Below are 24,407 nucleotides of genomic sequence, written 5' to 3'. Positions count from 1 at the left end.
AGGACAGCGGGGCCCGGGGACAACACGGGGACGTCTTCGTCCCGCTCCCGCAGCCAGGGCAGGGTCTGCGGCAGGAGCCTCGCCAAGGCTTTTGCGGGAGCAGGAGCTGAAAGCGGGAGGGCGGGAGAGCGGGGAAGCGCTGCCCTGGGCGGAGAAACAGCCGGAGCCGGGGAGCGGCGAGGGCCGGGAGCGGAGCTCGGGCAGGGCGAGGACGGGACCCACCGCTCGCTTCCACACGGATGGAGGGAGGGAAACGCTCCCGACGGCTCCCCCGGCACAGCCAAACCACCTCACCAGCACCGTGAACTCTGTGAAGGGCTGAACTGAGCCCAGGCTCCCTCGGCGGAGCATCCTCCGTCGGCACAAGAGGAGGGAGGACGAGGGAGGCGGCGGAGCCACGCGCGGGAGCGGCTCCTGCGCCCGCAGCCCGGGCTGGTTGCGCCTCTCGGGGCAGAGGCAAGCGTATTTCGCCGCCGTTCCCGGCAGCGTCGGCAAGGGAAGCCGAGGCGCATCCCCGGCACGTGCCGAGAGCTGGAGCCGGCGCCTGGGAGAGGTGTGAACTCCCGCAGGCGCCCGCAGGAGGGTCAACCGTCACCAGCAAAGGTCTCCAACCGGGCAGCCAGCTTCATTCCTCTGGAAGGAAGGGCAGGACCGGGTCGGCACGGTTCGGGGAGTGGTGCCTCGTCCCAGGGCTCTAGCGGGTGGGAGAGCTGCCGGAGGTTACCCTGCAAACACCAAACCCCTCCGATACCCCCAGACCTTTCACGGGGAGCAGCTGACCCCAGGCCTGGGCGCAGGGAGGAGCGGAGCGGCCCCACCGCACGCAGACCCCCAGCACGCTCTGCCCGACAGCACCCTCGTTAGCCCGGCACGCTCGTCAGCGAACGAGTGAAACAGCAAAACAAATTCCTCTGCCCTTCCCGAGGCTGCAGGGGCTCCTGCAGGCAAGAACTTGTTTGTGTAACCGGAGCGGGCCAGCGTTGGACAGGCGTGTGGGGCGTAAGCTGGGGTTATTTTTACCCATTCACTGGTTTATCTTTGGCCACATTTTATGCTCGAGTTCCTGTAGCTGCGGCCAGAGTTCCTCCAGGTCACCAGCTCCGAGCACGAAGGTAAGGGGACAGCGAAGGGACGAGAAGCTGAACCCAGCTGGGATGCAGAGACGCACATCCCGCTCCTGCCGGGGCCAGGACCGCCCTGAAGGGAGATCGAGAAGAAACAGTCGACACCAGGGCTGTGACGAGGCAGAACGCTGTGCCGCCCGCACCCCGAGCCTGCCAGAGCACCCCGAGCCCTGCCTACCCCTTGCCCGCGCCGACCCCCGCAACCGCAGCCCCCTCCCGCAGCCCCAGCCTTTTCTTTTCGCTTCCCCTGCCCAACTCGAGGGGATGAGGAGATCTTCCTCCTCCTCCTGACTCCGCTCAGCTGCAGCCAGCCGGCGCCCGGCCAAGGGACCAACCTCATCCCAGGTCTCGGGCTGATTAAGCCCGGTGAGATCAGACGCATCCCGGCATTTCTGCCAGCTCACCCTTCCGGCACTCTGCAGGCCAATTTAATTTTCATAGTGCACTTTGCTGGCAGCAGCTGCATCTCGGGAACGCGGCCGGCTCTCCCCCACCCCCTGCCAGCTCATTTCTCTCGCTGCCATCCATTACGGCCTGGCACACGAACAGCCCGGGCGGCCGCACCTGGCACTGGGACACCCCGACAAGGACGATTCTGGATTATTTCAGATTTAGCCCCGGTCGTGGTCCCACCGCAGCCGGGAAGCGGGGGAGAGCTCGGGAATTCCCAAGCAGCGCGGCCTGGTCCACCTGGGAAGTAAAAGTGGGTTTAGCAGGGTCGTGCTCAGCTCCTTCGGGCATCCCCGGCCTCTCCCTGGCCAGCGGGGAGCAGAGCACTGCCCCGCTCATCACAGACCACGGGAGAAGGACAGATGGCTTCCAAAGACGGGGTGGGGACCCCGGCACCTCACGCCGCAGCCGGGCCCGGGCTCTCGGTCGCTCACGGGGCACAGCCCAGGCCCCCCCCCAGCCACACGGCTGGTACTGGGCCCAGCGGCCAGCACGGCTGGAACCGGCAGAGCAAGGGGAGCCCAGGCACCCCGGGCCATGCATGAGGCAGCCACGTCCCCGTCATGCCACAGAGCCACGGGACCCAGGCTCCTACAGCACCCATACGTCCCCCAGCACAAACCCCTACAGCACCCTGCACCCCCAGACGGGCCCCATCCGTGCCCACAGCCCCAGCCAGGCTCCTATAGCTCCCCCGGACCCCCAGTCAGGCTCCTATAGCCCCCCCAGACCCCCAGCCAGGCTCCTATGTCCCACTCAGACCCCCAGCCAGGCTCCTATAGCTCCCCCAGACCCCCAGCCAGGCTCCTATAGCTCCCCCAGACCGCCAGCCAGGCTCCTATAGCCCCCCAGGCCCCCAGCCAGGCTCCTATGGCCCCCCAGGCCCCCAGCCAGGCTCCTATAGCTCCCCCAGACAGGCTCCTATGGCCCCCCAGACAGGCTCCTATAGCCCCCCAGACCCCCAGCCAGGCTCCTATGGCCCCCCAGACCCCCAGCCAGGCTCCTATAGCCCCCCAGACAGGCTCCTATAGCCCCCCCAGACCCCCAGCCAGGCTCCTATAGCCCCCCAGACCCCCAGCCAGGCTCCTATGCCCCCCCAGACCCCCAGCCAGGCTCCTATGGCCCCCCAGACCCCCAGCCAGGCTCCTATAGCTCCCCCAGACCCCCAGCCAGGCTCCTATAGCCCCCCAGACCCCCAGACAGGCTCCTATAGCCCCCCAGACTCCCAGCCAGGCTCCTACGGCCCCCCAGACCCCCAGCCAGGCTCCTATGGCCCCCCAGACCCCCAGCCAAGCTCCTATAGGCCCCCAGACCGGCTCCTATGGCCCCCCAGACAGGCTCCTATGGCCCCCCCGACCCCCAGCCAGGCCCCTATGGCCCCCCCAGACCCCCAGCCAGGCTCCTATAGCCCCCTCAGCTCCCCACACCCTCAAACAGCTCCCTACAGCCCTGACACGCCCCTGTCACCCTCACAGGCCACCACCCAGACCCCTATAGACCCTGTGAATCCCTACAGCCATCAGCCAGGCCCTTGTAACCTCCTCAGGCACCTATGGCCCCTATAGCCCCCACACAGGCCCCTGTAGCCCCCTCGGGCTGCCAGCCGGGCTCCTATAGCCCTCGCCCAGGCCCCTGTAGACCCCCGGGTCCCTGTATCCCCCGTCCAGGCCCCTACACCCCCCGAGGGACTCTATAGCCCCCCGGGCCACCAGCCCGGCCCCTATGGCCCCTATAGGCCCCGCAGGCCCCAGGAGGCGGGGCGGCGGCGGTGACGTGGCGGTGACGTAGCGGTCAGGTGACGCGGGCCGTGCCGGTGCCGTCCCGGGGCCGCCATGCTGTCCCGGCTGCTGAAGGAGCACCAGGCGCGGCAGAGCGAGCGGCGGGAGCTGCAGGGTGAGCCCGCCCCCGTCCCCATGGCGACAGACCCCGCCCCGCGCCCCGGGGGGCGGCCCGATTGGCGGCGGGAGCTGCCGCTCACCGCGGGGGCCCGAGGGCGCGCGCCCCATTGGCCGGCGGGGCTGTCCGTCAAGGGGGGGGGGGGGGAGAACCACGACCGTGGCGGTGAGGGGCGGGGGTGGGGGGGTGGCCGGCAGGGTGGAGCGTGATGTCACCGCACCGCATGCTGACGTCACGCGGCTCCCTGCTGGCGTCACGGCCGGCGTGTGCGGGGGGGCGGGGTGGGGGCAGCAGGGCGGGGTCGGGTCCCGCCGCCCCTCACGGCCGCGTCCCCGCAGAGCGGCGGCGCCGGGAGGCCATCGCCGCCGCCACCCGCCTGACCGAGGCCCTGGTCGATCACCTCAACGTGGGGTGAGGCCGAGACCCCCCGAGCCCACAAAGCCCCGGCCGGGGCCCCCCCAGCCCCCTGCCCCCAACACCCCTGGCCAAGGACCCCCCAGCCCCAGCCGGGGTCCCCTTCCCCCCGCCCCCTGGCCCCCGGGGACCCCCCAACCCCCAGCCCCTTCCGCCTCAAGACCCCGAACCCCCCGGCCCCCCCGGCCTCCCCAGCTGGGGACCCCTGAACCCCCCAGCCCCTTTTACCCCTGGAAACCCCAGCCAGGGACCCCTGCACCCCTAACCCCCTGCCAGGGACCCCCAAGCTCCTTCCCCTACACAGCCCCAGCCAGGGACCCTCCCCCCAAGACCCCTGCCCAGGGACCCCCTCAACTCCCTGCCCCCTTCCCCCCCAAACCTCCCACCCGGGGACCCCCAGCCCCCCTCAGCCACCCCCTTCCCGGGGACTCCCCACATCCCGGGGCCATTGGGGCAGGACCCCACGCCCCGTGTCCCCCCGTGTGTCCCCCCCGGCAGGGTGGCCCAGGCCTACGTCAACCAGCGGAAGCTGGACCACGAGGTGAAGACGCTGCAGGTGCAGGCGGCCCAGTTTGCCAAGCAGACGGGGCAGTGGATCACCATGGTGGAGAACTTCAACCAGGCCCTCAAGGTGGGGGTCCCCCCCGGGCACGGGTGGGGAGGTCGCCCCCCACCCCTGGAGTTCCCCCCCTGGGACACGCGGAGGAGCAGCCCCATGGGAACCCCCCCGCCCCCCCCGGTGTCACCGGTGCTGGCGGAGGGATGGGGTCCCGCGTGCCAGGAGCCCACCGCCGGCACGGTGCAGCCTGCCCGATGCCGGGGGGCTGGGTGGGCTGCGTGCCCCGGCCCCGCGGCTCGACGCCGGAGCGGTCTGGCAGCACCATCCGCCTGCTGCCGGATCGCGCCGCAGCGGGCAGCACCCGCGGGGTCCCGGCCAGCCCCGAGCCCCTGCAGGGCCGCGGCCGCCGGAGGTGGAGGGAGGGTGGGACACCCCCCCCCCAGATCTCACCGCCAGCTCCCTGACAGCCCCCCCCCGCCCCGTCCCGGCAGGAGATCGGCGACGTGGAGAACTGGGCGCGCAGCATCGAGATGGACATGCGGACCATCGCCACCGCCCTGGAGTACGTCTACAAGGGGCAGCTCCAGCCCTCCTGCTCCTGAGCCGCTACCGGGGCTCCCCCGGACGCGCCCCCCCACGCCGCCGCGGCTGGTCCTGGCAGATAACGCGGCGGCTCCCGGCCGCCTCGGGGACCCCTCCGTACCGGGGAGCGGGCAGAATAAAGCGCGGTTGTACGGGCGGTGCGTGGCGGCTGGGCCAGGCGTGTGCCGGGGCCCTGGCACAGCCCTCGGCTGCCCCCTCCTAAGCCCCCTCATCCTCTTTACCGCTTAACTCGGGCTCTGAGGCCCCTTTTTCTCCCAGACAAAGGCCCCTTCTGGGCCAGGAGGGCTCTAATCCCCCCGGGGGGAGAGCTCGGCCCCCCAGCTCCGGGCAATGCCCCCTCCCAGGGCTGCGAAGGGGACCCGGGGGGTTCCGCGTGCCCTGGGGGGGGGGGGGGTGCCCTCCCTCCTGTCTCTGGCCAGGGACTCCTCCACGGTGAGGGTCCCCCGACAAGGCGAGGGGTGTCCCAGCACCCCCACGCACCCAAGTTCCCGCCTGGAGCTGCACCCAGCACGGGGGGGCGGGGGGGGGGGGTCAGGGGGGCTCGGCCCACCGTGAACTTTGGCTGCGGGCTCTGCCCCGGCACAGGGGGAGGAGCGGCCGCGGCCCCCCCGGCTCAGACGGCCTCTGCCGCCGCAGCCGGAGCAGCACCCGGAGCCCTCTGCCCCGCCGAAGGTAGGTGGGGGCTCGCCGGGTGGGCTCCCCTCCGCACCCCGACCCGGGCCAGGGGTGCCAGGCGAGCCGAGGCCGCAGCGGCCCCCGCCGTGGGTCTGCCCCGTGGCCGCAGGGCACGGTGAGACGAGTCTGTTGGGTCTCGTGCACGCCGAGAGCCCGCGCCGTCCAGGCTGGGCGGGGGGCTGCGCCCGTCCCCTGCCCTCGCCCGGCTCTGGGGACCCAGGACAGACACGGGGTGTCCCCCCCGCAGCCCCCGAGGGCCGGGAAGGGGTGGGGGCTGCCGCCTCTTTGGGGGTCAGCCCGGAGCCCCCGTCCCAGCCCCGGTGGGTTCGTAACCCCCGGCCAGCACCCGTTGCTGGGAGCGATGGGAAAAGCCCAACACCCCCAAAGACCCCCCCCCAAAACGGGGCTCCTGGAGGGGGACGCAGCCCCCCACAGGGGGGAGATAACGGGAGAGGGGTGGGATGTGGGGGCAGGTGGGTTGGGGGTCCCAGAGGCGCCGGTGACGGTCACCTCCCCGTGCGGAGGGTGCCCGGGGTCGTCCCTGCCCTGGGAGGGGGACGGGGGGAGCAGCTGGGACCCCCCCCCGCCCGGTGCTGCCCCGTGGGCCCTGGGTGCCGGCCAGGCGCTGACGCACTGCGCCCGGCTAATCCCCGGCACGCCGCGGACGCCCCGGCTCGGCGGGAGGGAGGTCGGTCGGAGACGCGTCCGGGCGTGGGTGGGGGACACGGGGTGCTCGTCCCCACGCTGGGAGGGGGACGTGGGGTGCTCACCCCCACCCCGGGAGGACAGGGACCACCGCCCAGGGTCCCCGTGTGCCCCACGCCACCTGGGCACGGACCCAGGCCCATGCGGGACCTGCCCCAAGCTGGGGGTCAATCCTCAGCGCCCCCCCCCCTTTTCCCACCCTCTGCCTGGGCAAGGTCTGCCCCCCACGCTGTGGGGCAGGGCAGGGCGTCCGGGGGTCCCCTGCGCGGGGAGGGGTGCGTGGCTTTACCCAGCGAGCGAGAAGCCTGGGTTCAACTTGGGGCGCAGGGGTTGACGTGGCGGGGGGGGCGGCACGGCCCAGGACGCCTGGGTTCCTCTCCCACCGCCCCCCCCGCAGGCCCCCCCCGCCATGTGGCTGTACCTCGCGCTGGTGGCACTGGCCTGGGCGCTGGGCTGGCTGGTGCGGGACTGCCAGACCCTGCCCTCCGTCAAGGACAAGCACGTCTTCATCACCGGCTGCGACAGCGGCTTCGGCAACCTGCTGGCACGGCGGCTGGCCTGCCGGGGCTACCGGGTGCTGGCCGCCTGCCTGACCCAGAAAGGGGCCGACAGCCTCCAGCGGAGCTGCTCCGGCCACCTCCGCACCACCCTGCTCGACGTCACCCGCTCCGACAGCATCCGCCGGGCCGTCGAGTGGGTGCAGGCAGAGGTGGGCGAGAAAGGTGAGGAGGGGGCAGGATGGGACCCGGGGTGGTGCTGGGGGGGGGACGATGATGATGACGACGACGACGACGACGACGACATGGGGTCCCAGGAGAGGTGCTGCGGGGGGACACGACGATGATGACGACATGGGGTCCCAGGGGAGGTGCTGGGGGCAGGATGGGACCCGGGGTGGTGCTGGGGGGACGATGATGACGATGACAACGACATGGGGTCCCAGGGGAGGTGCTGGGGGGGGGACACGACGATGACAATGACATGGGGTCCCAGGGGAGGTGCTGGGGGGCAGGATGGGACCCGGGGTGGTGCTGGGGGGGACGGGGTCCCAGCAGGATGGGTGGTCTCAGGAGAGAGGCTTGGTCCCACCAAGGGATGCTCTAGGACAAGACGGGGAGCTCCACAGCGGGGGTATGGGGCAGAACGGGGGGTGCCTGGGAAGGTGCTGTGGGGCAGGATTAGGGGTCCCCGACGAGGTGCTACAGGGGAGAACAGGGGGGTCCCACCAGGGCACCCCACGGCGAAGGATGAGGGGGGTCTGGAGAGGGGCTGCGGGGCAAGATGGGTCCTGCCACGGGGTGCTGTGGGGAGCCCTAGAGAGGGGCTACGGGGGGGGGGGGGGGGGGCCTGCAAGGTGCTGTGGGGCAAGATGGAGGGGAGGGTCCCCCCAGGGCACACTAGGGACAGGACGGGGGTCCGTGGGGCAGGGAGACAGAGGAGGGGACCGCGGCCACCATCCCCGACCTCGCGCGTGCCCCCCAGGGCTCTTTGGGCTGGTGAACAACGCGGGGGTGGCCAATCCCATCGGCCCCACGGAGTGGATGGGGATGGAGGACTACCGCCAGGTCATGGCCGTCAACGCCTTCGGGGCCATCGAGGTGACGCTCCAGTTCCTGCCCCTGCTGAAGCGGGCGCGGGGCCGGGTGGTGAACACCTCCAGCGTGCTGGGCCGCCTCTCCGCCAACGGTGGCGGCTACTGCATCTCCAAGTACTGCATCGAGGCCTTCTCCGACAGCCTGCGGTGGGTGCCGGCCCCCCGCCCGCCCCGCGGCCCCCGCCCCGCGCCCTGACGGCCGTGCATCCCGCAGGCGCGACATGTACCACTTCGGGGTGAAGGTCAGCATCGTGGAGCCCGGCTTCTTCAAGACAGCGGTGACCAACCTGGAGAGCATCGAGGCGTCCCTGCGCCAGCTCTGGGACCGCCTGGCGCCCGAGACGCGGCTCAGCTACGGCGAGGATTTCTTCCATAAGTGTGAGTGGGGCGGGGGGGTGCCCGCTGCCTCAGTTTCCCCTGGCCGTGGGCTGCCTGTCCCTGCCTGACACCCCCCCCGCCCCCGCATCCCCCAGACCTCAAGGTGCAGCGGCTCATCATGAACGTCATCTGCGACGCGGACCTCAGCAAGGTGACCCGCTGCATGGAGCACGCGCTGGGCGCCCGGCACCCACGCACCCGCTACAGCGCCGGCTGGGACGCCAAGCTGCTCTGGCTGCCCGCCTCCTACCTGCCCGCCTGCCTCGTCGACTTCGCCCTGGCCACCATCCTGCCCAAGCCGGCCCACCGTGCCCGCTAGTCCCCTGCTGCGGCCGCCAGCACCCCCCCCACAGGGCTGCGAGACCCCCCCCCCCCCCCAAGGGCTGCAAATAAACCACCCATCCCGGGTGCCGTGCAAACTGCCGCCTGCGGTGCTCGTCCCTGCGGCTGCCCCGGGGCCGGACGGGGTCCCCGCGTGGCTCAGGGACCGCTGGTGGCATTGCCGTACGGAGACCCCAGCCCCGCTGCACCGAGGGGGGGGGGCTTCCAGGGCCACGGCCCTCGGGGGGACCCACGGGGACGCTGCCACCATCACTGCCCTTCCGCCGGTCCCGGCACGGCCTGGCGTCCTGTTGACGCGGCCCTGAGCCAAGCTGGCCCCCCCCGGTCGCCCCCCAGGGCCGGGGCTGCTCACACCACGGCCACACATGCCGGGCCCCCCCCCGTGCTCCCATTGTTCCCAGTGGGACCAGTCCCTTCCTGGTGGGGAGGTTCCAGTTACAGGACGGGGCAGCACCCAGGGGCTCCCTCAGCCCCACAGCACCCGCAGGGTCAATGGATCTCGGGGGACACCCCCCACCCACGAGGGACCCCGCCCCACCCCCAGCCCGGTGGGCGCGGGGGACACGCGGCGCTACGGAAGCTTTTCTGTTTATTTCCGCACGCGGGGACGCGCCCCGGGCCCCCCCAGCCCCCACCGGCACGCGGGGAGGGGTCCAACGGCAGCGACCCCGGGGGGGGGTTGGCACATGGGGCCCTGCCCCGGAGGAGCTTGCAGAAGGCAAGCGAGCGGGAGCAGCCCCCCGCGGCCCCCAGAGCCCCCCGGGCGGGGGGCAGCGAGAGCCGGGGGGGCCACGGCGCCCGCCGGGGGCTACATGACCTCGTAGCCGCTGCGGATGCCCTTCATCAGGCAGCAAGCGAAGATGATGCCCAGGATCTGGGAAGGGAGAGGGGAGGGGGCGGGTGATCCCCATCCTGCACAGCCCCACACATGGGGGGGGTGCCCCGCCCCCCACGGGGGGGCACAGCCCCACGTCCTACCTCGAAGAAGGCGATGCCCAGCGCGACAGCGGCCACGATGAGGATGTTCTTCTTCATCCAGGCTTCGATGCTCTGGAGGCAGCCCTGGGGGAGCAGCGGGGCTCAGGGGGCGGCGGGACCCCTGGGGCTGAACGGGGGGGGTCACTGGGGGGGTCTCACCTTCTCGTAGACGGTGGCGGGGCTGGGGCGGACGTTGCAGGAGGTGGTGTTGACGCGGCAGCAGGACCGGGGCACCGTGTTGTTGAACCTGAACCGCTCGATGGTGGCCCAGTCCGTGTAGTTGTTGACTCCGCAGCAAGCGAACTACCGGGGGGGGGGGGAACCCCAGGGGGTCAGGGGGCCGACCCCCAGACGCCCGGCCCCCCCCGACCAGGGCCACCCCGTGACTCACATCCCTCTGGAGCTCGTCCACCGCCGCCGTCGCGGGCTCGTCCTCCCCGTACTTTTGCATGGCGTCCCACAGCCCATCCTCCAGCACCGAGCGGACCTGGGGGGCCGGGGGGTCAGAGAGGGGCGGGGGGTCTTGCAGCACCCAGGCGGGTCCGTGCCCCCGTGCCCCCTCCCCACGAGTCCCCACCTTGTCCTTGAAGACGTATCCAGTGATGGCAGCGGCGATCTCCACCAGGAAGATGATGCTGAGCAGGACGGCGAACTGCAGGGGGACAGGGTGGGGGTCAGGGTGGGGGGTTCAGGTGGGGGGGGGCGGGATTCAGGGTACCCACCGTGGTGGCCATGCAGTAACTCTCCTTCCAGGCGCCGCAGCAGCCGAAGAAGGAGATGAAGAAGATGATGATGCCCAGCACCAGGATGGCGATGGGGGTGCTGGAGGCGGAGGCGCTGCTGACGGCCAGCGCCTCATTGAGGGCCACTTGGGCGTAGATGCCGATGGCGATGAGGGCCACGCCGCAGACCTGGGGGGCAGGGGGAATTGGGGTGCAGCTGCCACCCTGCGGGGCCAGGACCCCCCAGAGCCAACGGGGTGGGAGGGGGCACCCGCAGCTGAGCATTGTTGCCTTCCCGGGGGGTGGTGAGCAGCGCCGGGGGTTGTCCCCAAATGGGGGACCCCCCTCCCTGGGGGGGATGAGAAGGGGTGGGGGGGAACCTCCCCTGGCCCCCCGGCCCAGCACAGCCCCGCCAGTGATGTCCCCACGGGGGCACGGCGGAGGGAGGGGGCCCCACTCCTGCCCCACGGCGGGACACTCCCCAGCCCCGCTGCGGCGAGGGGGGGCCGGGCTGGCGGCCGCAGGAACGCCGGGAAGTCCGGCCTTCCGGCCACAGCGAGAGGCCTCGGAGGGGGGGACCTGGCACCAGCCCCCCACCCAGGGGGGCCCCGGGCAGACCGGGGGGTGCCGGGGCAGGGGGGCCACGCCAGGCATGCGCCGTCCCGGTGGGCACCGGCAACCCCGCTGGCGTGGGAGCCGGGAGGCCCGCGGCCCTTCCCAGCACTGGGGCGGGAGCGGGTCCATGCTGCCCGTGTCCGCCACCCCCCCACGGGTGGGCCCCCCCCCCCCCAAGGCCTCAGTTTCCCCGTGGCGGTGGGGACCCCCCCGGGCCGGCCTCCCCGGGTGCCGCCGGCCCTGTTTGCTCGCAGGGCGTGGGTAAACAGCGCGGCCCGGCCGCCCGCAGCACAAACACTCCGGCAGCGGGGGCCGGGGGGGGCTGGCGCCGGTGTCCCCATCATGTCCCCCCCCCCGCTGGCGGCCAGCCCGAGCCCCCCCGGGCCCTCCAGGGGTGACTCAGGCCGGCAGGATCAGGGTGGGGACCGGGACGAGTCACTCCCTGCGTGGGGGGACAGGATGACGGTCAGGAAAGCGCCCGGCCCCCCTTCCCCCCCCCCCCGCACCCCGCTACAGCCGTTGGCCTTCTCACACCTCTTTCCTCACCCCAACTTCCCCAAACCCGCGCCCTGCCCCGCGTGGGGACCCCGGCCGGGGCAGCCGGGAGCCGTGGGGCTCGGGGGGTCCTGGCCACCCACGGGGTTCCCACCCTCACCTCGGGGCTCGGCTTCCCCCGGCCAGAGTGTGCCAGCCTCGCCCTGCCCGGCCTCGTTACCCCTGGAACCTACCGATGGCAGCGTGCGGCCGCGACGCTGCCCGGTGCCCTGCTTCTCGCAGGGTGGGCAGCCTCACCCCCCTGCCCCCCCCGGCACCCGCTGCAGCCCCCCCTCAGGCAGCAGGGCCCCCCCCCGGGGTCCCCATGACCCCCAACTCAGGGCCTGCAAGGGGGGGAAAGGGGGTGTCAAAGGGGCCGCACATGGGGGGGAAGCTGACGTCAGTGGGGGGGGCAACACGGGGGGGGCTGCTGCTCGCCGTGGGGCTGGGGCGGGCTCGTCCCCGGCAGGGCACGGCTGGGAAGGGCCCGTCTGCCCGGTTCTGCCGGCCCCGGGGCCCCCTCCCCGGTTTCCCGGTCCCCCCGTTCCCCCGTCCCCCACTCACCCAGAAGATGAAGTTGAAGATGAAAACCAGATACTTCACACATTTCATCCCGCCCTCGACCGCCATGGCCCGTCCTGCGGGAGCCGCCGCCTCAGCCCCGGCTCCGGCACCGGCACCGCGCCCGCTCCCAAGCCCCGCTGTCCCGGTCCCAGCCCCCCCCGCCCCGGTCCCGCTCCCGGTGCCGCTCCCCCTGCCCGGGTCCCACCGTCCTGGCCCCGGTGCCCGAGCCCCGGCGTCCCGGGACCGCTCCCGGTGCCGCTCCCCACCCGCTGCCGCTGCCGCTGCCCCTGCCCGCCCGGCGCCGGTGCCGCCCCCTGCCCGGTGCCGCTCCCTGCCCGGTGCCGGTGCTCCCGGTGCTCCCGGTGCCGCCGCTCCCCCGCCCCGGGCGCTCACCGACGCCGCTGCTCCGCCGCCCGCTCCGTGCGCTCCGCGATCATGTGATGGGGCCGGGGCGAGCCAAGAGGCAACCCCGGGCCCGCCCCGGGCCCGCCCCGGCCCCCGCCACCGCCCCGCGGGGGTCCCGCCCCGCGTGGGTCCCGCCCCGCGCCCCCCCGGCCCCGTCCCGGGGCAGCACAGACACGCGGGTGCGGGGGACACTTTAATGGGGTGGCGAAGCCACCGGGCCCGCCTGGGGGGACACGGGGGGTCGCGCCGGGGGGGCCCCGCGACCCAGAGCTCCCACCCCGTCCCGCAGCCCGGGGCCTGCTGCCCTGCGTCCGGGGGGCCCTGGCCACCCCACGGTCCCTGGCACCCCATGCCCCGCGCTCCGGGGTCCCGGGGTACCCCACACCCTGCACCCCAAAGTCCTGGCCGGCCCAAGCCCGCACCCCGGGGTCCCTGCCACCCCGTACCCTTGCACCCCGGGGGTCCCAGCCACCCTGTGCCCTGCACCCTGGGGTCCCAGCCACCCTGTGCCCTGTGGTCCCTGCCACCCCGTGTCCTGCACCCCGGGGGTCCCAGCCACCCTATACCCTGCACCCTGGGGTCCTGGCCACCCCGGTCCCTGCCACCCCGTGCCCTGCACCCCAGGGGCCTGGTCACGCTGTTCCCAGCCACCCTATGCCCTGCACCCCAGGGCCCCTGCTACCCCGTACCCTTGCACCTTGGGGTCCCAGCCACCCTGTGCCCCGTGGTCCCTGCCACCCTGTGCCCTGCACCCCGGTTTGCCCAGCCACCCTATAACCTGCACCCTGGGGTCCCGGCCACCCCGGTCCCTGCAAGCCCGTGCCCTGCACCCTGGGGTCCCAGCCACCCTGTGCCCCGTGGTCCCCGCCACCCCGTGTCCTGCACCCCGGGGGTCCCAGCCACCCTATAACCTGCACCCTGGGGTCCCGGACACCCTGTGTCTCTTGGTCCCTGCCACCCCGTGCCCTGCACCCCAGGGTCCCTGCCACCTCATACCCTGCACCCCGGGGTCCCAGCCGCCGTGGGCTCAAAGCCCCGGCACGGTGGCCAGCGCGGCCAGCACGGCCTCCAGATGCTGAGGGTGCGCGTAGGCCACGAGGCCACCCCGGTTTGCCCAGCGCTCGGCCCCCGCTGCCCCCTCCGCCGGGCAGTTGTAGACCAGCTCGGGGGGTGGCCCGGTGTCACCCGCCCGCCGTGCCCGCAGGGCCCCCGCCAGGGCCACCGTGCCCCCACCCAGGGCCCGCAGGATGGCGTGGGGGGCGCAGGCGTCCCAGGCGAAGGTGCTGCCCTCGGAGAGGACGTAGGCGTCCGCCAGCCCCAGGATGACGCAGAGCATCTTGTAGCCGGCACCGGCGGCGAAGCGCAGGCAGTCACCGCAGAGGGGACCCAGGGCTGCCCGCACCGCTTCCCCCTCCGCCCGGCTCAGCACCACGCAGGGCGCGGGGCGCAGCGGCGGGGGGCTCAGCGAGCACAGCCGCGTGTCCCCGTACGCGACGCCCCAGTGGTACCTCCCCTGCCACCTGTGGGGACGGGGACTCTGAGCGTGGACCCTGCCACCGGGTCCCCAGGCTCTCCCCGGCCTCTGGGGCCAGGATCCGGCCATGACCCCCCGGTGCTCCCCGCGGTGCCGGTACCTGCGGGTCAGGGGGTCCCGGCGGAAGAAGGGCTCGTTGATGACGCCCAGCACGGGGCAGCCCGTGTGCCGGTCGTAGGCCCCGATGAGCACCAGCGCCGAGCACAGCCCCGCCGGGGCGATGCCGTCGATGGGGGCCACGTCCTCGCGCCCAACGATGTACTCGTTGGTGGAGTCTGCGGGTGCAGCCGAATTCACCGGGGCTCAGCCGCGGCGTGCGTGTGGGGGGGGTCCCCGACCCGCCCTCTCCCAGCACCCGCTCACCGATGGGGTCTATCCAGATGGCCAGGTCCTGGGGGGGGATGCTGAGCGCCACGCCGGCCAGCTTCGCGTCCCCCAGCGCCACGTCCCGGTGCACGGCGGCTGCCAGCAGCTCGGCAGCCGCCCGCTCGGGCTCCAGCACGGAGAGCAGCAGGGCCGCGGTGTCTCCCGGCGTGGCACAGACCCGCACCGCCACCGTCTCCCCTGCCAGCACCCCGGCCTCAGCGACGGCCCCGCGGCCCCCGGTGTTGGGGGGCCCCGGCTCCGCCGCTCCCCCCGGGACTCACCCTGCCCGTTCCTGAACTCGTTGGTCTCCTCGCCGTGGATGTGGCCCTGCAGCTCGGGGAACTGGGGGGGGGACACGACACACGGGGCGGCTCAGCCACGGTGCAGGGGGATGCGGGGCCACCCTGGGGACCCCCCCGTCCCCTACCTCCTTCCCCAGGTCGTGCTTGATGACCTCCTGGATGAGGACGTCCGCCAGCGTCTTGAAGTCCTGCAGGAACCTCCTGTTCCTGTCGGCCCCCGTCTTCTCGGCCACCAGCAGCTGGAAGAGCGGCTGCTCCCGCCGGCACAGCCGGGCGATGTGAGCCGCCTTCTCCGAGGCACCCACCAGGGCCTGCAGCAGCCCCGCCATGGCCGGGCCTGGGGGACGCGGCGCTCAGGGGGGCGCCGGCCACCCCCCAGCTCCCAGCGTCCTGGCCCCGAGCGCCCTGCCCGTAATTGCCGGGTGCGGGCAGCACCCAGGGCCGCGTGGGGCCCGGCTCGGGCCCCAGGGTGGGGACCCGGCTCAAATTATCCTGCCCGGCTGCCAGAGGCCGCAGCCCGGAGGTGGGGACGTGGCCGTGGGGACGTGGCCGTGGGGACGTGCCTGGCCAAGGACACGGCCCCACTGTGGGGTTCCCGCGTGGGGGGGAGTGTCCCGCGTGGAGGAGGAAGCAGCCAGGGCTGGGGGGGGGAGGTCCCCGCTGCACCCCCAGAGAGGTGTGGGGTGACGGGGCCGCGCACCCCCCCAGCAGCGCGTCACCGGCAGCGAAGCCCCGCGGCGGCGGCGGCCCATGCCCCTCCCCGGGGCCGCGCCACGTGGGGGCACCCCCGGGACCCCCCCCCGCGGGGGATGCCCTCCCCGGGATACCCCCCCCCACCCGCGGAGGGGCCCCCACCCCCTGCCACGCCCCCGGGGGGATCCCGGGGACCCGCGGGAGCCGCCCGCTCCCCCCCGTTGCCGTTACCGGGGCCGGGGCCGCTGACAGCTCCTGCGGGGCGGCCCGTGGGGCGGGGCCGGCCGGGCCGCGTCACGCCGCCGCTTTAACCCCCTCGGCCCCGCGGCCCGGCGTGCGGGGGGACCCCGGCGTGCGGGGGAGACCCCGGCGTGGTGGTTGGGGGGGGGGGGACGACGACGGACCCGGTGTCGGGGCTCCGAGCGCCGCTTCCGCGTCTCGCCCCCGCCGCCCCGGGGCCGGTGACACCGGGGTGCGGCGATGCCCATCGCGGCGGGGAAACCCCCGCACCGAGACCCGACGGGGAGGTAACGGAGGGGACGGCCGGCACCGGGACCCCCCCGCTCCTCTCCGACCCCCCGGGACTACCGGTGCGGCGGTGCCACCCCGCGCCGCGCGGTGGCGCTCTCGTCCCGGCGCTGCTCCTCGCTCCGGTTTTACCGGCTCCGGTGTGGACGCGCCCGCTCCGGAGCGGCGCCGCAGCGCCCCCTAGCGGGATGCGCTTGCACCACGCTCCCACCGCGCACCGGGGGTAACGGGACCGTTCCTTACCCCCTCCCTCCCTCCCCCGCCCCGCCACACCGGCAGCCCCCCCCCCCACACACACACCCCGCCTCGGGTCTCCCCACCGCGCCGGGTCGGGACCCCGCCACCTCCCGCCACACCGGGAGCGGGGCCCGGAACGTGCAGCCCCGGTGCCACGGGCGCGGTCGCATCTCCCTCTTGCCCTCTCCATGGTTCTGATGGGGCCGGCACCGGGGGAGGGGGGGGAGGGGCACGGAGCGGAGTTTGGGGGGGGTGGGGGTGTCCGGGGCTGCTGAGGACACGGGGCGGGAGGGACGGGGAGCGGGAGGAGCGGGGTACGGTTGAGGACGCGGGGGAGGGGAGGGGGGCTGACACGGAGGGGGATGGAGGCACCGGGACGCGCATCCCCGGTCCCCGGGGGCGGTGCGGCGGGACCCAACTCCCGGCAAGTGCGGCGGGGCCGGGCGAACGCCCGGCCCCGCCGCACTTGCCGGGAGTTGGGTCCCGCCGCACCGCCCCCCGCCACAAGCGGAGGCGGGGGGGGGTCGGGGCGAACCGGGTGGCGGCGGGGCCGTTCCCGGTGCTCGGGGGGCCGGCGGCGGCTGGTGACAAGCCCCTGCCAGAACCTCTTTTGTGCGCCCGCAGCCAATCAAGGCCGCTGACGACACACTTCTCTTGGGGTATAAAACCCCGGGGCCGCCGCTACCGCCGCTTTTTTCTTTCCCCCCCCCCCCCTTCACCCCCCCCGGTCCCTCACCGCCCCCCGCTTCCCCGCCCCCGCCACCGTTACCGCCTTCCCCCCGTTCCGCGCCCCTTGCGCGTTGCGGTGGAAGCGGGGGGGGGGGCGGCCCGGCGGGGAAAGGTTTCCCGGTATGGCCCCGGTATTGCTGCGGTTGCTGGCGTTGGTGATGGTGGCGGGGGGGTGGGTTGAAGCGCAGCCCCCCGCCTCCGAGCCCGCTTGCCCCGTGTGTCTCTGGCGGCGGCACAGCAAGGAGCTGCGGCTGGAGAGCATCAAGTCGCAGATCCTGAGCAAGCTGCGGCTGAAGGAAGCGCCCAACATCACCCGGGAGGTGGTGAAGCAGCTGCTGCCCAAGGCCCCGCCGCTCCAGCAGCTCCTCGACCTCCACGACTTCCAGGGGGACTCGCTGCAGCACGACGAGTACCTGGAGGAGGACGAGTACCACGCCACCACCGAGACCGTCATCAGCATGGCCCAGGAAAGTCAGTGCCGCCTTTGTTCCGCCCCGCCGCCGCTGCAAACTTCGCCGGCGGACTCCCCCCCCCCACCCCCACCCCGGCTCCCGGCCCCCCCCGGGCCCCCCGGCTCCCCTCCGGCTCCCCCCCACCCCCCGCCCGCCTCGGCCCGCCCGGCGGCAGGCACCGGTCCCCGGGGCTCCCCGCCTCCCCCCGGGGTGCCCCTCCTCCCCCGCGGCTCCCCGTTCCCCCCGCCCCCCGAGGCTGCCCTGTTCCCCCGGCACCCCACGGGCTCCCCACGGGGCTCCCCGGGCACCGGCCCGCAGCCCCCGCCCGCCCCCCCCCCTCCCCCGGGGCGGCTCCGTGCGAGTCCCGGGGGGAGGCACCGCGCCGCACCGGGGACCCGGGAACCCGGCGACGGGACAGCCCGGCCGGCAGCCGGGACGGGGCAGCGGGAGCTGGGAGATGGGACCGGGACCGGGGCCGGCCAGCGGGAGCTGGGACCTGGCAGCAGGTACCGGGACCCGGGACCGGGGACCGGGCCCCGGCACTGGCACCGGAGGGTCGTGGGACTGGGCGCTGGCAGGAGGTACCAGGACCCGGCACTGGCACCAGCATCAGCACCGGCGCTGGTGCTGGGCACTGGGACCCGGCACCGGCACTGGGACCCGGCACTGGGTACTGGGACTCAGCACCAGCACCGGCACTGGGACCGGACTGGGGGCACGGGGCAGACGGCACGGTGACCTCCCTGTCCCCAGGGCCCCACCGGGCAGCGGGTGCCAGCGCTCGCCTCCTGCTGCGGCACGTGGCAGGGTGACAGCAGGGTGACAGCAGGGTGACGGCAGGGTGACGGCAGGGTGACGGCAGGGTGACAGCAGGGCATGCTGGGGACAGGCAGGCGCCTGCCCTGGGCCTGCCCGTGGCCGGCGTGGCGAGGGGCTGCGAGGGGCTCCAGCCCGGGGTCCCCGGCAGGGAGGAGAGGGGGCGCGGGGGCTTTGCTGCGCTGTGACACGGCTCCGTCCGTCCGTCTGTCCGTGGGCGAGGAGGGGGCGAGCGACGGGGCTCCGGGGCGGCTGCACCCCGCACCTCTCCGTGCCTCAGTTTCCCCCGGTGCCGGCACGGTTCCGCGTGTCCCGGCCCCGGCTCCACCTGCTCCAGTGGCGGGACGGGGCGGTGGGACCCCCGAGGTGCGGGGGCTGCGGGAGCCCCGGGAGCGGGGCCGGGGGGGCCGGGTGCGAAGGGCGAGCGGAAGGGAGGGAAGTGTGAGGCGCTGCCCCCCCCCCCGCAGCCCCCCGACGAATTTCCTTCCCAGGCATTAATAGACTCGGGCGGCTTTGAAATTTTATTACCCATAAAATTGACAACACGCTGGGGTTTTCCTCCCCGCGCCGCGTTAACGCTCGCTGCCCCCGGCCCCCCCTCCTGCCCCTTAACAGCTCGGGGGCCCCCAAAATAAATACCAGAGGGTGACCCCTCCTCCCGGCTGGCCGGGCCCCGCACGGCCCCGCTCCGGGGGTCCTGCAGCCCCGGCCCCGCAGCCGGATGCGCCGCGGGGTCCGGCCTGCTCCGGCCGCGGCCGCTCCGTTATTATTATGATTTTTCCTCCCTCCTCGCCCCCCCCGTGGCAATTGTGTGGGGTTTTATGGTTCCTGAACAGAAGGAGGGAAAGGGCTTTATAGGCGGCAGAGCCATAAAGCTCTCGGGTTCCCCCCGGCTGCCCCCCCACCCCCCCACCCCGTTAATCCCAAGCCACCACCCCCAGCACCCCCACCCCCCGGTTTTTTTTTTTAACTGCAGGAGGAACCCGGGAAGGTTAATTGGGTCCTAAACCCATTTAGGGGCTACCCGTGACCCCCGCGACCTGCGGGGTGGAGGGAGCTTAATGAGGGGCGATGGGGGGCCGGCCGGGCACGGGCCGGGGCGAGGGGCTGGCGGGGCCGGGGGGCCGCCCGTGCCGCTCGCTGCCCTGCCAGGGCCGGAGCCGCTCAAGGTCAGCGGGACACGGGGACACGGGGACACGACGGAGGCACTGCTGGCACGTGGACCCTCGGGGGTCCCCGGGGTGCCTGGACCTGGGGGGTCTCCGGTCCCCCGCGGCAGGCGAGGGGTTAACGGGGCAGAGGTGGGAGCCCCAAATCCGGGCCCGGTGGGAACAAAGGGGGGGGGGGCTCGGGGCCGCCCCCCTCCCGGCACATACTCAGCTGTGACCGATGTCCCGGTAACCTTTATCCCCCGTTGCCAGAGCGACGGGACGAGCATCCTGGCACCGCCGCAGCCCCGTGCCAGGAGCAGCCGGCGTGGCACAGCCCCCACGCTCGCACCCCCCGGCACCCCAGACCCCCCTCTCGCCCCCGGGCCCGCAGATGCCCGCTGTCCCCCGGGGTGCCAGGCCCAGTCCTGGGCCCGAGGAGGGTCAGCGGTGCTGCCGGTGCTGCCGGTGCCGCGGCGAGGGGCTTCGGTGGCAGCTTTAAGGGACCTGCACCGGCTCCAGCGCTGCTTTGGCATCTCTCACCTGGAGACCCTACAAAAACAACCCCACCGGCACGGTCCTCGCCGCGGAGCCAGCCACAGCGAGCCCGGAGCAAACCGGCACCGCGTCCCCTAAGGCCGCCGGTGACCTCTGCGCGGTGTGGGCACGGTGCCACCGGCACCACAGGGGACCCAGAGCCCCCCGAGGTGGCCACCGGCCCAGGCTGGGATGACGTCCCAGCGGTGACGGGTGGCAAAGCCCCCACCGAGGGGCTGGGGGGGGGCACAACCTGCCCCGGGCTGGGAGCCGGGGGGGGGGGGCCAGCGCGGCTTCGAGGGGATGGGCGGCACGGAGGGGGGGGGGAACGGTCCCCGGGAGGGTCCCGGGGGAGCGCGGGTTTAATAGGGGGCTTGTGCGCAGCAAATTGCTGGGAGGGGTTTGGGCGGCCGGCGCCCGCGGCCCCCCAGCCCCTGTCACTTTGGTTTATGTGCGGCGCGGCGGGGGGCTGGATGGCATTCCCGGGGCTGCGGCCGGTGTCGTGACCCCCATGTGTTCGGGGAGGCCTCGCACGCAGCAAATGGCCCCGCGCTGCAGCTGGGTGCTATTAAACCTGACCGGTGCGTGGCAGGGGAGGGGGCTACACGGGGGGGGGCGGGGGGGGGGGGAAATTCCCAGCTCAATTTGACACAGATGTTTGCCGAGCAGGCAGGGCCGGCGTGGGGCCGGCTCCAGCCGGGGTGCTGCCGCGGGGCTGGGGGCGGGCGGCCGGGGACCCCCGGAACTGACGGATGCTCGGGCCGGGATGCTCGGGGTTGTCACCCCACCGGGGCGGGTGTCCCCGTCCCCACGGTGGCCGCTCGCCTTCGCCACCTCTGAGGGCATCACCCTGGGCAGGACCCGCTGGGGTCCTGGGTGAAGCATCCCCGGCTGCTTTGCCGCGGCCGGCAGAGGTGTGGGGCCGGCCCGAAAACAAGCCCGGGGGGGGGTGGGAGACGGGAGGGTGGGAGATGGATGCCCCCTGAGATGCAGACCCGGTGGGATCCCGCCGGCCAGACCCCGCTGGCGGGGAGCCCGGTGGTACCCGTACCCCAGCTCGGTGCCACGGACCCTCCTCGGGGCTTTGCCGCAGCCCCAGGGCTGTGGGACCGAGCGCGTTCCCGGCTCCGACACAGGGATGCGTGGGGAAGCGGCTGCCCCGGAGCAGGTGCCGTGGGGCCGGAGCCCCCCGCCCCGCTCCGCCCGGCCCCGCTCGGCGGGGGGCTCGGTCCCCGCAGCCCCCGCGGGGGATCATGAATCCCCGGTGACACGGGGTCAGGGGGCAGCCGGGGACCTTATTGCGAATGGAGGGGCAATGACCCCTGGGGCGGCCTCTGACCCGACCTTCAACTCCTAACGACCGAGGAGGAGCTCGCCCTGACCCCGCGTGCGATGGAGGTGGCGGTGGGGGGGGGGGGGGGTCCCGGGGCCGCCCCTGACACCTCCTTCCTCCCCGCAGCGGACCCTGTGGTGCAGATCGAGGGCAACCCCCATTGCTGCTTCTTCAACTTCAGCCCCAAGATCATGTTCACCAAGGTGGTGAAGGCGCAGCTGTGGGTGTACCTGCGGCCGGTGCAGCACACCTCCACCGTCTACCTGCAGATCCTCCGCCTGAAGCCGGTGACGGAGGAAGGCAGCCGCCACATCCGCATCCGCTCCCTGAAGATCGACCTCAATTCCCGCATCGGGCACTGGCAGAGCATCGACTTCAAGCACGTGCTGCAGAACTGGTTCAAGCAGCCGCAGAACAACTGGGGCATCGAGATCAACGCCTTCGACCCCAACGGCAACGACTTGGCGGTCACCTCGCTGGGACCCGGGGCCGAAGGGCTGGTAGGTGGCTGTCGTGGGGTGGGCGCGCGGCTCGGGGTCCCCGCGGTGCCGGGGGTCGGTGCCGCGCCGAGCTCGTGGGGCATCGCGGTGGCCCCGGTGCTCAGCTGGGCGCGGGGCTCCCAGCCCTCCCTGGGGAACCGGAGGGCGAGGGGGGACAACGGGGACAGGCAGGGGTGGTGGTGCAGCTCTGTGGGGCTGGTGACAGCTTGTGGGGGTGGTCACAGCTCTGTGGGGACAGCGACAACTCCATGGGGACAATGACAGCTCTGTGGGGCTGATCACAGCTCTGCCAAGCTGGCGATGGCTCCGTGGAGCTGGTCACAGCTTTGTGGGGACGATGACAGCTCCACGGGGACGATGACAGCTCCATGGGGACGATGACAGCTCCATGGGACCAGCCACAGCTCCACAAGACCGGTCATATCTCTGCAGAGCTGGTGATGGCTCCATGGGGCTGGTCACGGCTTTGTGGGGACAGTGGCAGCTCCATGGGACTGGTCACAGCCCCATGGGGACAGTGACACCCCCATGGGGTTGGTGACACCTCCATGGGGCTGGTGACAGCCCCGTGGGGACAATTGCAGCTCTGTGGGGCCAGTTACGGCTCCGCAGGGATGGTTGCAGCTCCACGGGGATGACAACACCCCCGTGGGGCCGGTGACGCTCCCGTGGGGCCGGTGGCAGCTCCGCGGGGCCGGGTGGGACCCAAGGAGCCGGGATGGTGGGACCACGGGGTGGCGGGTCAGTGTCGGGGCTCACGCCCCCCCCCCTCTCCCCCCAGCACCCCTTCATGGAGCTGCGGGTGCTGGAGAACAACAAGCGCTCGCGGCGGAACCTGGGGCTGGACTGCGACGAGCACTCGACCGAGTCGCGCTGCTGCCGCTACCCCCTCACCGTCGACTTCGAGGCCTTCGGCTGGGACTGGATTATCGCCCCCAAGAGATACAAAGCCAACTACTGCTCGGGGCAGTGCGAGTACATGTTCATGCAGAAGTACCCCCACACCCACCTGGTGCAGCAGGCCAACCCCCGGGGCTCGGCGGGGCCCTGCTGCACCCCCACCAAGATGTCCCCCATCAACATGCTTTACTTCAACGACAAACAGCAGATCATCTACGGCAAGATCCCGGGCATGGTGGTTGACAGATGCGGATGCTCCTAGAGCCCGGCTGGTGCTGCCCCTCCGCCCCGCGCCCCCCTCCACCAACAAACTCCTCTTTTCTTCCACTGTTTTTTGGGGTTTTTTTTGTTGGTTTTTTTTGTTTTTGTTTTTGTTTTTTTTTTAATACCAAGAACAAAGCGTTGAAATTCCTTTGGATGTTGGGGGAAGAGAGAGAGAAGAAAATCCCACGGAGAAACGCTGCACCAAACCCGCGCTTCGACATGCATTGTGCAATAAAGCAACCGGACGGAGAAGGGAAGGGGCGGCCGGGACCCCCAGCACCGCCACCCCCGCCCGCAGCACCCGCAGCGGCACGGCACGGCGGCACGGCACGGCGGCACGGCTCTTCACCGGACGGCTCTCCCGCCCCGGCTCAACGGCGACGGGGAGAGGAGGCGGCTGAGCAGACCCCGCATCTCCTCGTGCTCCTGGAGTGGCAGTGGGGACGGGGACATCCCCGCCTGCCCTGCGGCCAAGGTGACATCCAAGGGCGGGTGGCCCCGTCCCCGAGCAGCTGACGGCCCTGTCGCGACAGCCCCGCTCCGGGTGCTCTGCTGGAGCGAGGACGGCAGGATCCAGCAGCGGGACCCCCCGGGACGGGCGCGCCGGGGCGGCTGGGCCACGCGAGCGCTGGCGGCAGCTCCGGCCCGGGAGGAAACCGTCTCCCTTCTTTAATTTATTTATTTATTAATCACCCTCCCGGCCAGCGCTTTGCTGCGGGAAGCCCCCGCTCGCCCTGGTCCCTCCCTTCACGCCGCCGGCACCGTGCCGGCACCCACGACCCGACAGCGGGGACGGCCCTGGAGGGGCTGCTTCAGCCCAGAGCCCCCCAGGGACCGGCCGGTGACAGCCGGCACCGCCAGCATCCCATGGCATCCCCGGGCATGGATGGCTTGAGGGGAACGGAGCTGCCACCCACGCTTCGGATCCAGCCCTGGCACTGCCGGCAGGATGGCGATGCTCACCCCGGTGCTGCCGGCAGGACGGCCGTGCTCGTCCCGGTGCCCAGCGCTCTCCCGGGGCGGCCGGAGGAGCTGGCGGCTCGGGGGGTCTCCTCCAGCGGGAGGGAGGGCGGCCGGCAGCCCGGGGTTATCCGGAGGCGGCACCGGCCAGAATTGGACAGAGGCTCCGGCTGGGGAGAAATTCCGCTTACGCGGCAGATTCGCCTCCCCCTGCCCTCGGCGTTTGGATTATTTTCGCGTGAGAACAGGCTCCCGCTTTCTCAAGAGTTCAGCCGTCCCAGCGGCTCCGGCGGTTCCCCTCCGCTTGCACCGCAGCCGGAGTGATGCAACCGGGGCCATGCCGGGTCCCAGCTGGGAGCCGTCCCTGGCGCCAGGCGGCCACCGACCCCGCGCCGGGGTGGAACCGGTGGCTCTGCCTGGCCCGGGGGGTACGGCCCGGGGGAGCCCCCGCAGACCCCGGCCCCAGCACTTATCCCGAGGGTGCCGGACGGCTCCGGCCGGGAGACGCGCGTCCATCCCTCCTCGCCCACGGCACCGCAGGGCAGAAGCA

At 73.0% G+C, this 24,407-nt stretch overlaps 5 protein-coding genes and 1 long non-coding RNA gene across 7 annotated transcripts; 3 read left to right on the top strand and 3 right to left on the bottom strand.

The window, feature by feature from the left end:
* Positions 1–599: 599 nt before the first annotated feature.
* Positions 600–8,623, bottom strand: LOC140644436 (uncharacterized). 2 transcript variants are annotated; one of them, XR_012039785.1, is made up of 5 exons: positions 8,248–8,623; positions 7,891–8,048; positions 6,848–7,248; positions 1,689–1,814; positions 837–1,197 (listed from the first exon to the last, which is right to left on the bottom strand). It is a non-coding gene; the product is annotated as an uncharacterized lncRNA (long non-coding RNA). The 2 variants fall into 2 exon arrangements; XR_012039786.1 differs by lacking the exons at positions 6,848–7,248; positions 7,891–8,048; positions 8,248–8,623 and adding an exon at positions 600–725 and having other exon boundaries at positions 1,021–1,197; positions 1,689–2,255.
* On the top strand, positions 3,344–5,257 carry BLOC1S1 (biogenesis of lysosomal organelles complex 1 subunit 1). Its single transcript, XM_072847277.1, has 4 exons — positions 3,344–3,467; positions 3,809–3,881; positions 4,383–4,515; positions 4,935–5,257. The coding sequence occupies exons 1-4, from the start codon at positions 3,407–3,409 to the stop codon at positions 5,043–5,045; spliced, it is 378 nt and encodes a 125-aa protein (XP_072703378.1). The 5' UTR covers positions 3,344–3,406; the 3' UTR covers positions 5,046–5,257.
* RDH5 (retinol dehydrogenase 5) lies at positions 6,776–8,732 on the top strand. The gene is made up of 4 exons (XM_072847264.1): positions 6,776–7,148; positions 7,909–8,167; positions 8,235–8,398; positions 8,494–8,732. Exons 1-4 carry the CDS (start codon positions 6,836–6,838, stop codon positions 8,715–8,717), a joined length of 960 nt encoding a protein of 319 aa, XP_072703365.1. The 5' UTR covers positions 6,776–6,835; the 3' UTR covers positions 8,718–8,732.
* A 579-nt stretch (positions 8,733–9,311) lies between these two features.
* Positions 9,312–12,628, bottom strand: CD63 (CD63 molecule). The gene is made up of 8 exons (XM_072847267.1): positions 12,547–12,628; positions 12,154–12,227; positions 10,441–10,629; positions 10,296–10,370; positions 10,110–10,205; positions 9,878–10,021; positions 9,719–9,802; positions 9,312–9,614 (listed from the first exon to the last, which is right to left on the bottom strand). The coding sequence occupies exons 2-8, from the start codon at positions 12,217–12,219 to the stop codon at positions 9,549–9,551; spliced, it is 720 nt and encodes a 239-aa protein (XP_072703368.1). The 5' UTR covers positions 12,220–12,227; positions 12,547–12,628; the 3' UTR covers positions 9,312–9,548.
* A 110-nt stretch (positions 12,629–12,738) lies between these two features.
* Positions 12,739–15,755, bottom strand: INPP1 (inositol polyphosphate-1-phosphatase). Its single transcript, XM_072847260.1, has 6 exons — positions 15,685–15,755; positions 14,886–15,097; positions 14,740–14,800; positions 14,456–14,656; positions 14,193–14,367; positions 12,739–14,078 (listed from the first exon to the last, which is right to left on the bottom strand). Exons 2-6 carry the CDS (start codon positions 15,087–15,089, stop codon positions 13,586–13,588), a joined length of 1,134 nt encoding a protein of 377 aa, XP_072703361.1. The 5' UTR covers positions 15,090–15,097; positions 15,685–15,755; the 3' UTR covers positions 12,739–13,585.
* A 1,157-nt stretch (positions 15,756–16,912) lies between these two features.
* On the top strand, positions 16,913–23,228 carry GDF11 (growth differentiation factor 11). The gene is made up of 3 exons (XM_072847261.1): positions 16,913–17,418; positions 21,360–21,733; positions 22,515–23,228. Exons 1-3 carry the CDS (start codon positions 17,070–17,072, stop codon positions 22,893–22,895), a joined length of 1,104 nt encoding a protein of 367 aa, XP_072703362.1. The 5' UTR covers positions 16,913–17,069; the 3' UTR covers positions 22,896–23,228.
* Positions 23,229–24,407: the final 1,179 nt, after the last annotated feature.

The sequence above is a fragment of the Ciconia boyciana genome, chromosome 27, assembly GCF_034638445.1.
Source record: "Ciconia boyciana chromosome 27, ASM3463844v1, whole genome shotgun sequence".
Classification (NCBI taxonomy): domain Eukaryota; kingdom Metazoa; phylum Chordata; class Aves; order Ciconiiformes; family Ciconiidae; genus Ciconia; species Ciconia boyciana.
The sequence above is the reverse complement of the archived record's forward strand: the minus strand, read 5'-3'. Positions and strand labels throughout refer to the sequence as shown.

Excerpts from the sequence above, each read along its gene's own strand:
- GDF11 (XM_072847261.1), top strand. The coding sequence starts at position 17,070 with ATGGCCCCGGTATTGCTGCGGTTGCTGGCGTTGGTGATGGTGGCGGGG. Across the intron at positions 17,419-21,359 it reads CATCAGCATGGCCCAGGAAA|CGGACCCTGTGGTGCAGATC; the intron begins GTCAGTGCCGCC and ends TCCTCCCCGCAG. Across the intron at positions 21,734-22,514 it reads GACCCGGGGCCGAAGGGCTG|CACCCCTTCATGGAGCTGCG; the intron begins GTAGGTGGCTGT and ends CTCTCCCCCCAG.
- RDH5 (XM_072847264.1), top strand. The coding sequence starts at position 6,836 with ATGTGGCTGTACCTCGCGCTGGTGGCACTGGCCTGGGCGCTGGGCTGG. Across the intron at positions 7,149-7,908 it reads GGCAGAGGTGGGCGAGAAAG|GGCTCTTTGGGCTGGTGAAC; the intron begins GTGAGGAGGGGG and ends CGTGCCCCCCAG. Across the intron at positions 8,399-8,493 it reads CGAGGATTTCTTCCATAAGT|ACCTCAAGGTGCAGCGGCTC; the intron begins GTGAGTGGGGCG and ends CGCATCCCCCAG.
- CD63 (XM_072847267.1), bottom strand. The coding sequence starts at position 12,219 with ATGGCGGTCGAGGGCGGGATGAAATGTGTGAAGTATCTGGTTTTCATC. Across the intron at positions 9,803-9,877 it reads CCGCCACCGTCTACGAGAAG|GGCTGCCTCCAGAGCATCGA; the intron begins GTGAGACCCCCC and ends CTGCTCCCCCAG. Across the intron at positions 9,615-9,718 it reads TGGGCATCGCCTTCTTCGAG|ATCCTGGGCATCATCTTCGC; the intron begins GTAGGACGTGGG and ends CTCCCTTCCCAG.
- INPP1 (XM_072847260.1), bottom strand. The coding sequence starts at position 15,089 with ATGGCGGGGCTGCTGCAGGCCCTGGTGGGTGCCTCGGAGAAGGCGGCT. Across the intron at positions 14,657-14,739 it reads CGAGTTCAGGAACGGGCAGG|GGGAGACGGTGGCGGTGCGG; the intron begins GTGAGTCCCGGG and ends GGGTGCTGGCAG. Across the intron at positions 14,368-14,455 it reads CATCTGGATAGACCCCATCG|ACTCCACCAACGAGTACATC; the intron begins GTGAGCGGGTGC and ends CTGCACCCGCAG.
- BLOC1S1 (XM_072847277.1), top strand. The coding sequence starts at position 3,407 with ATGCTGTCCCGGCTGCTGAAGGAGCACCAGGCGCGGCAGAGCGAGCGG. Across the intron at positions 3,468-3,808 it reads CGAGCGGCGGGAGCTGCAGG|AGCGGCGGCGCCGGGAGGCC; the intron begins GTGAGCCCGCCC and ends GCGTCCCCGCAG. Across the intron at positions 4,516-4,934 it reads ACTTCAACCAGGCCCTCAAG|GAGATCGGCGACGTGGAGAA; the intron begins GTGGGGGTCCCC and ends CCGTCCCGGCAG.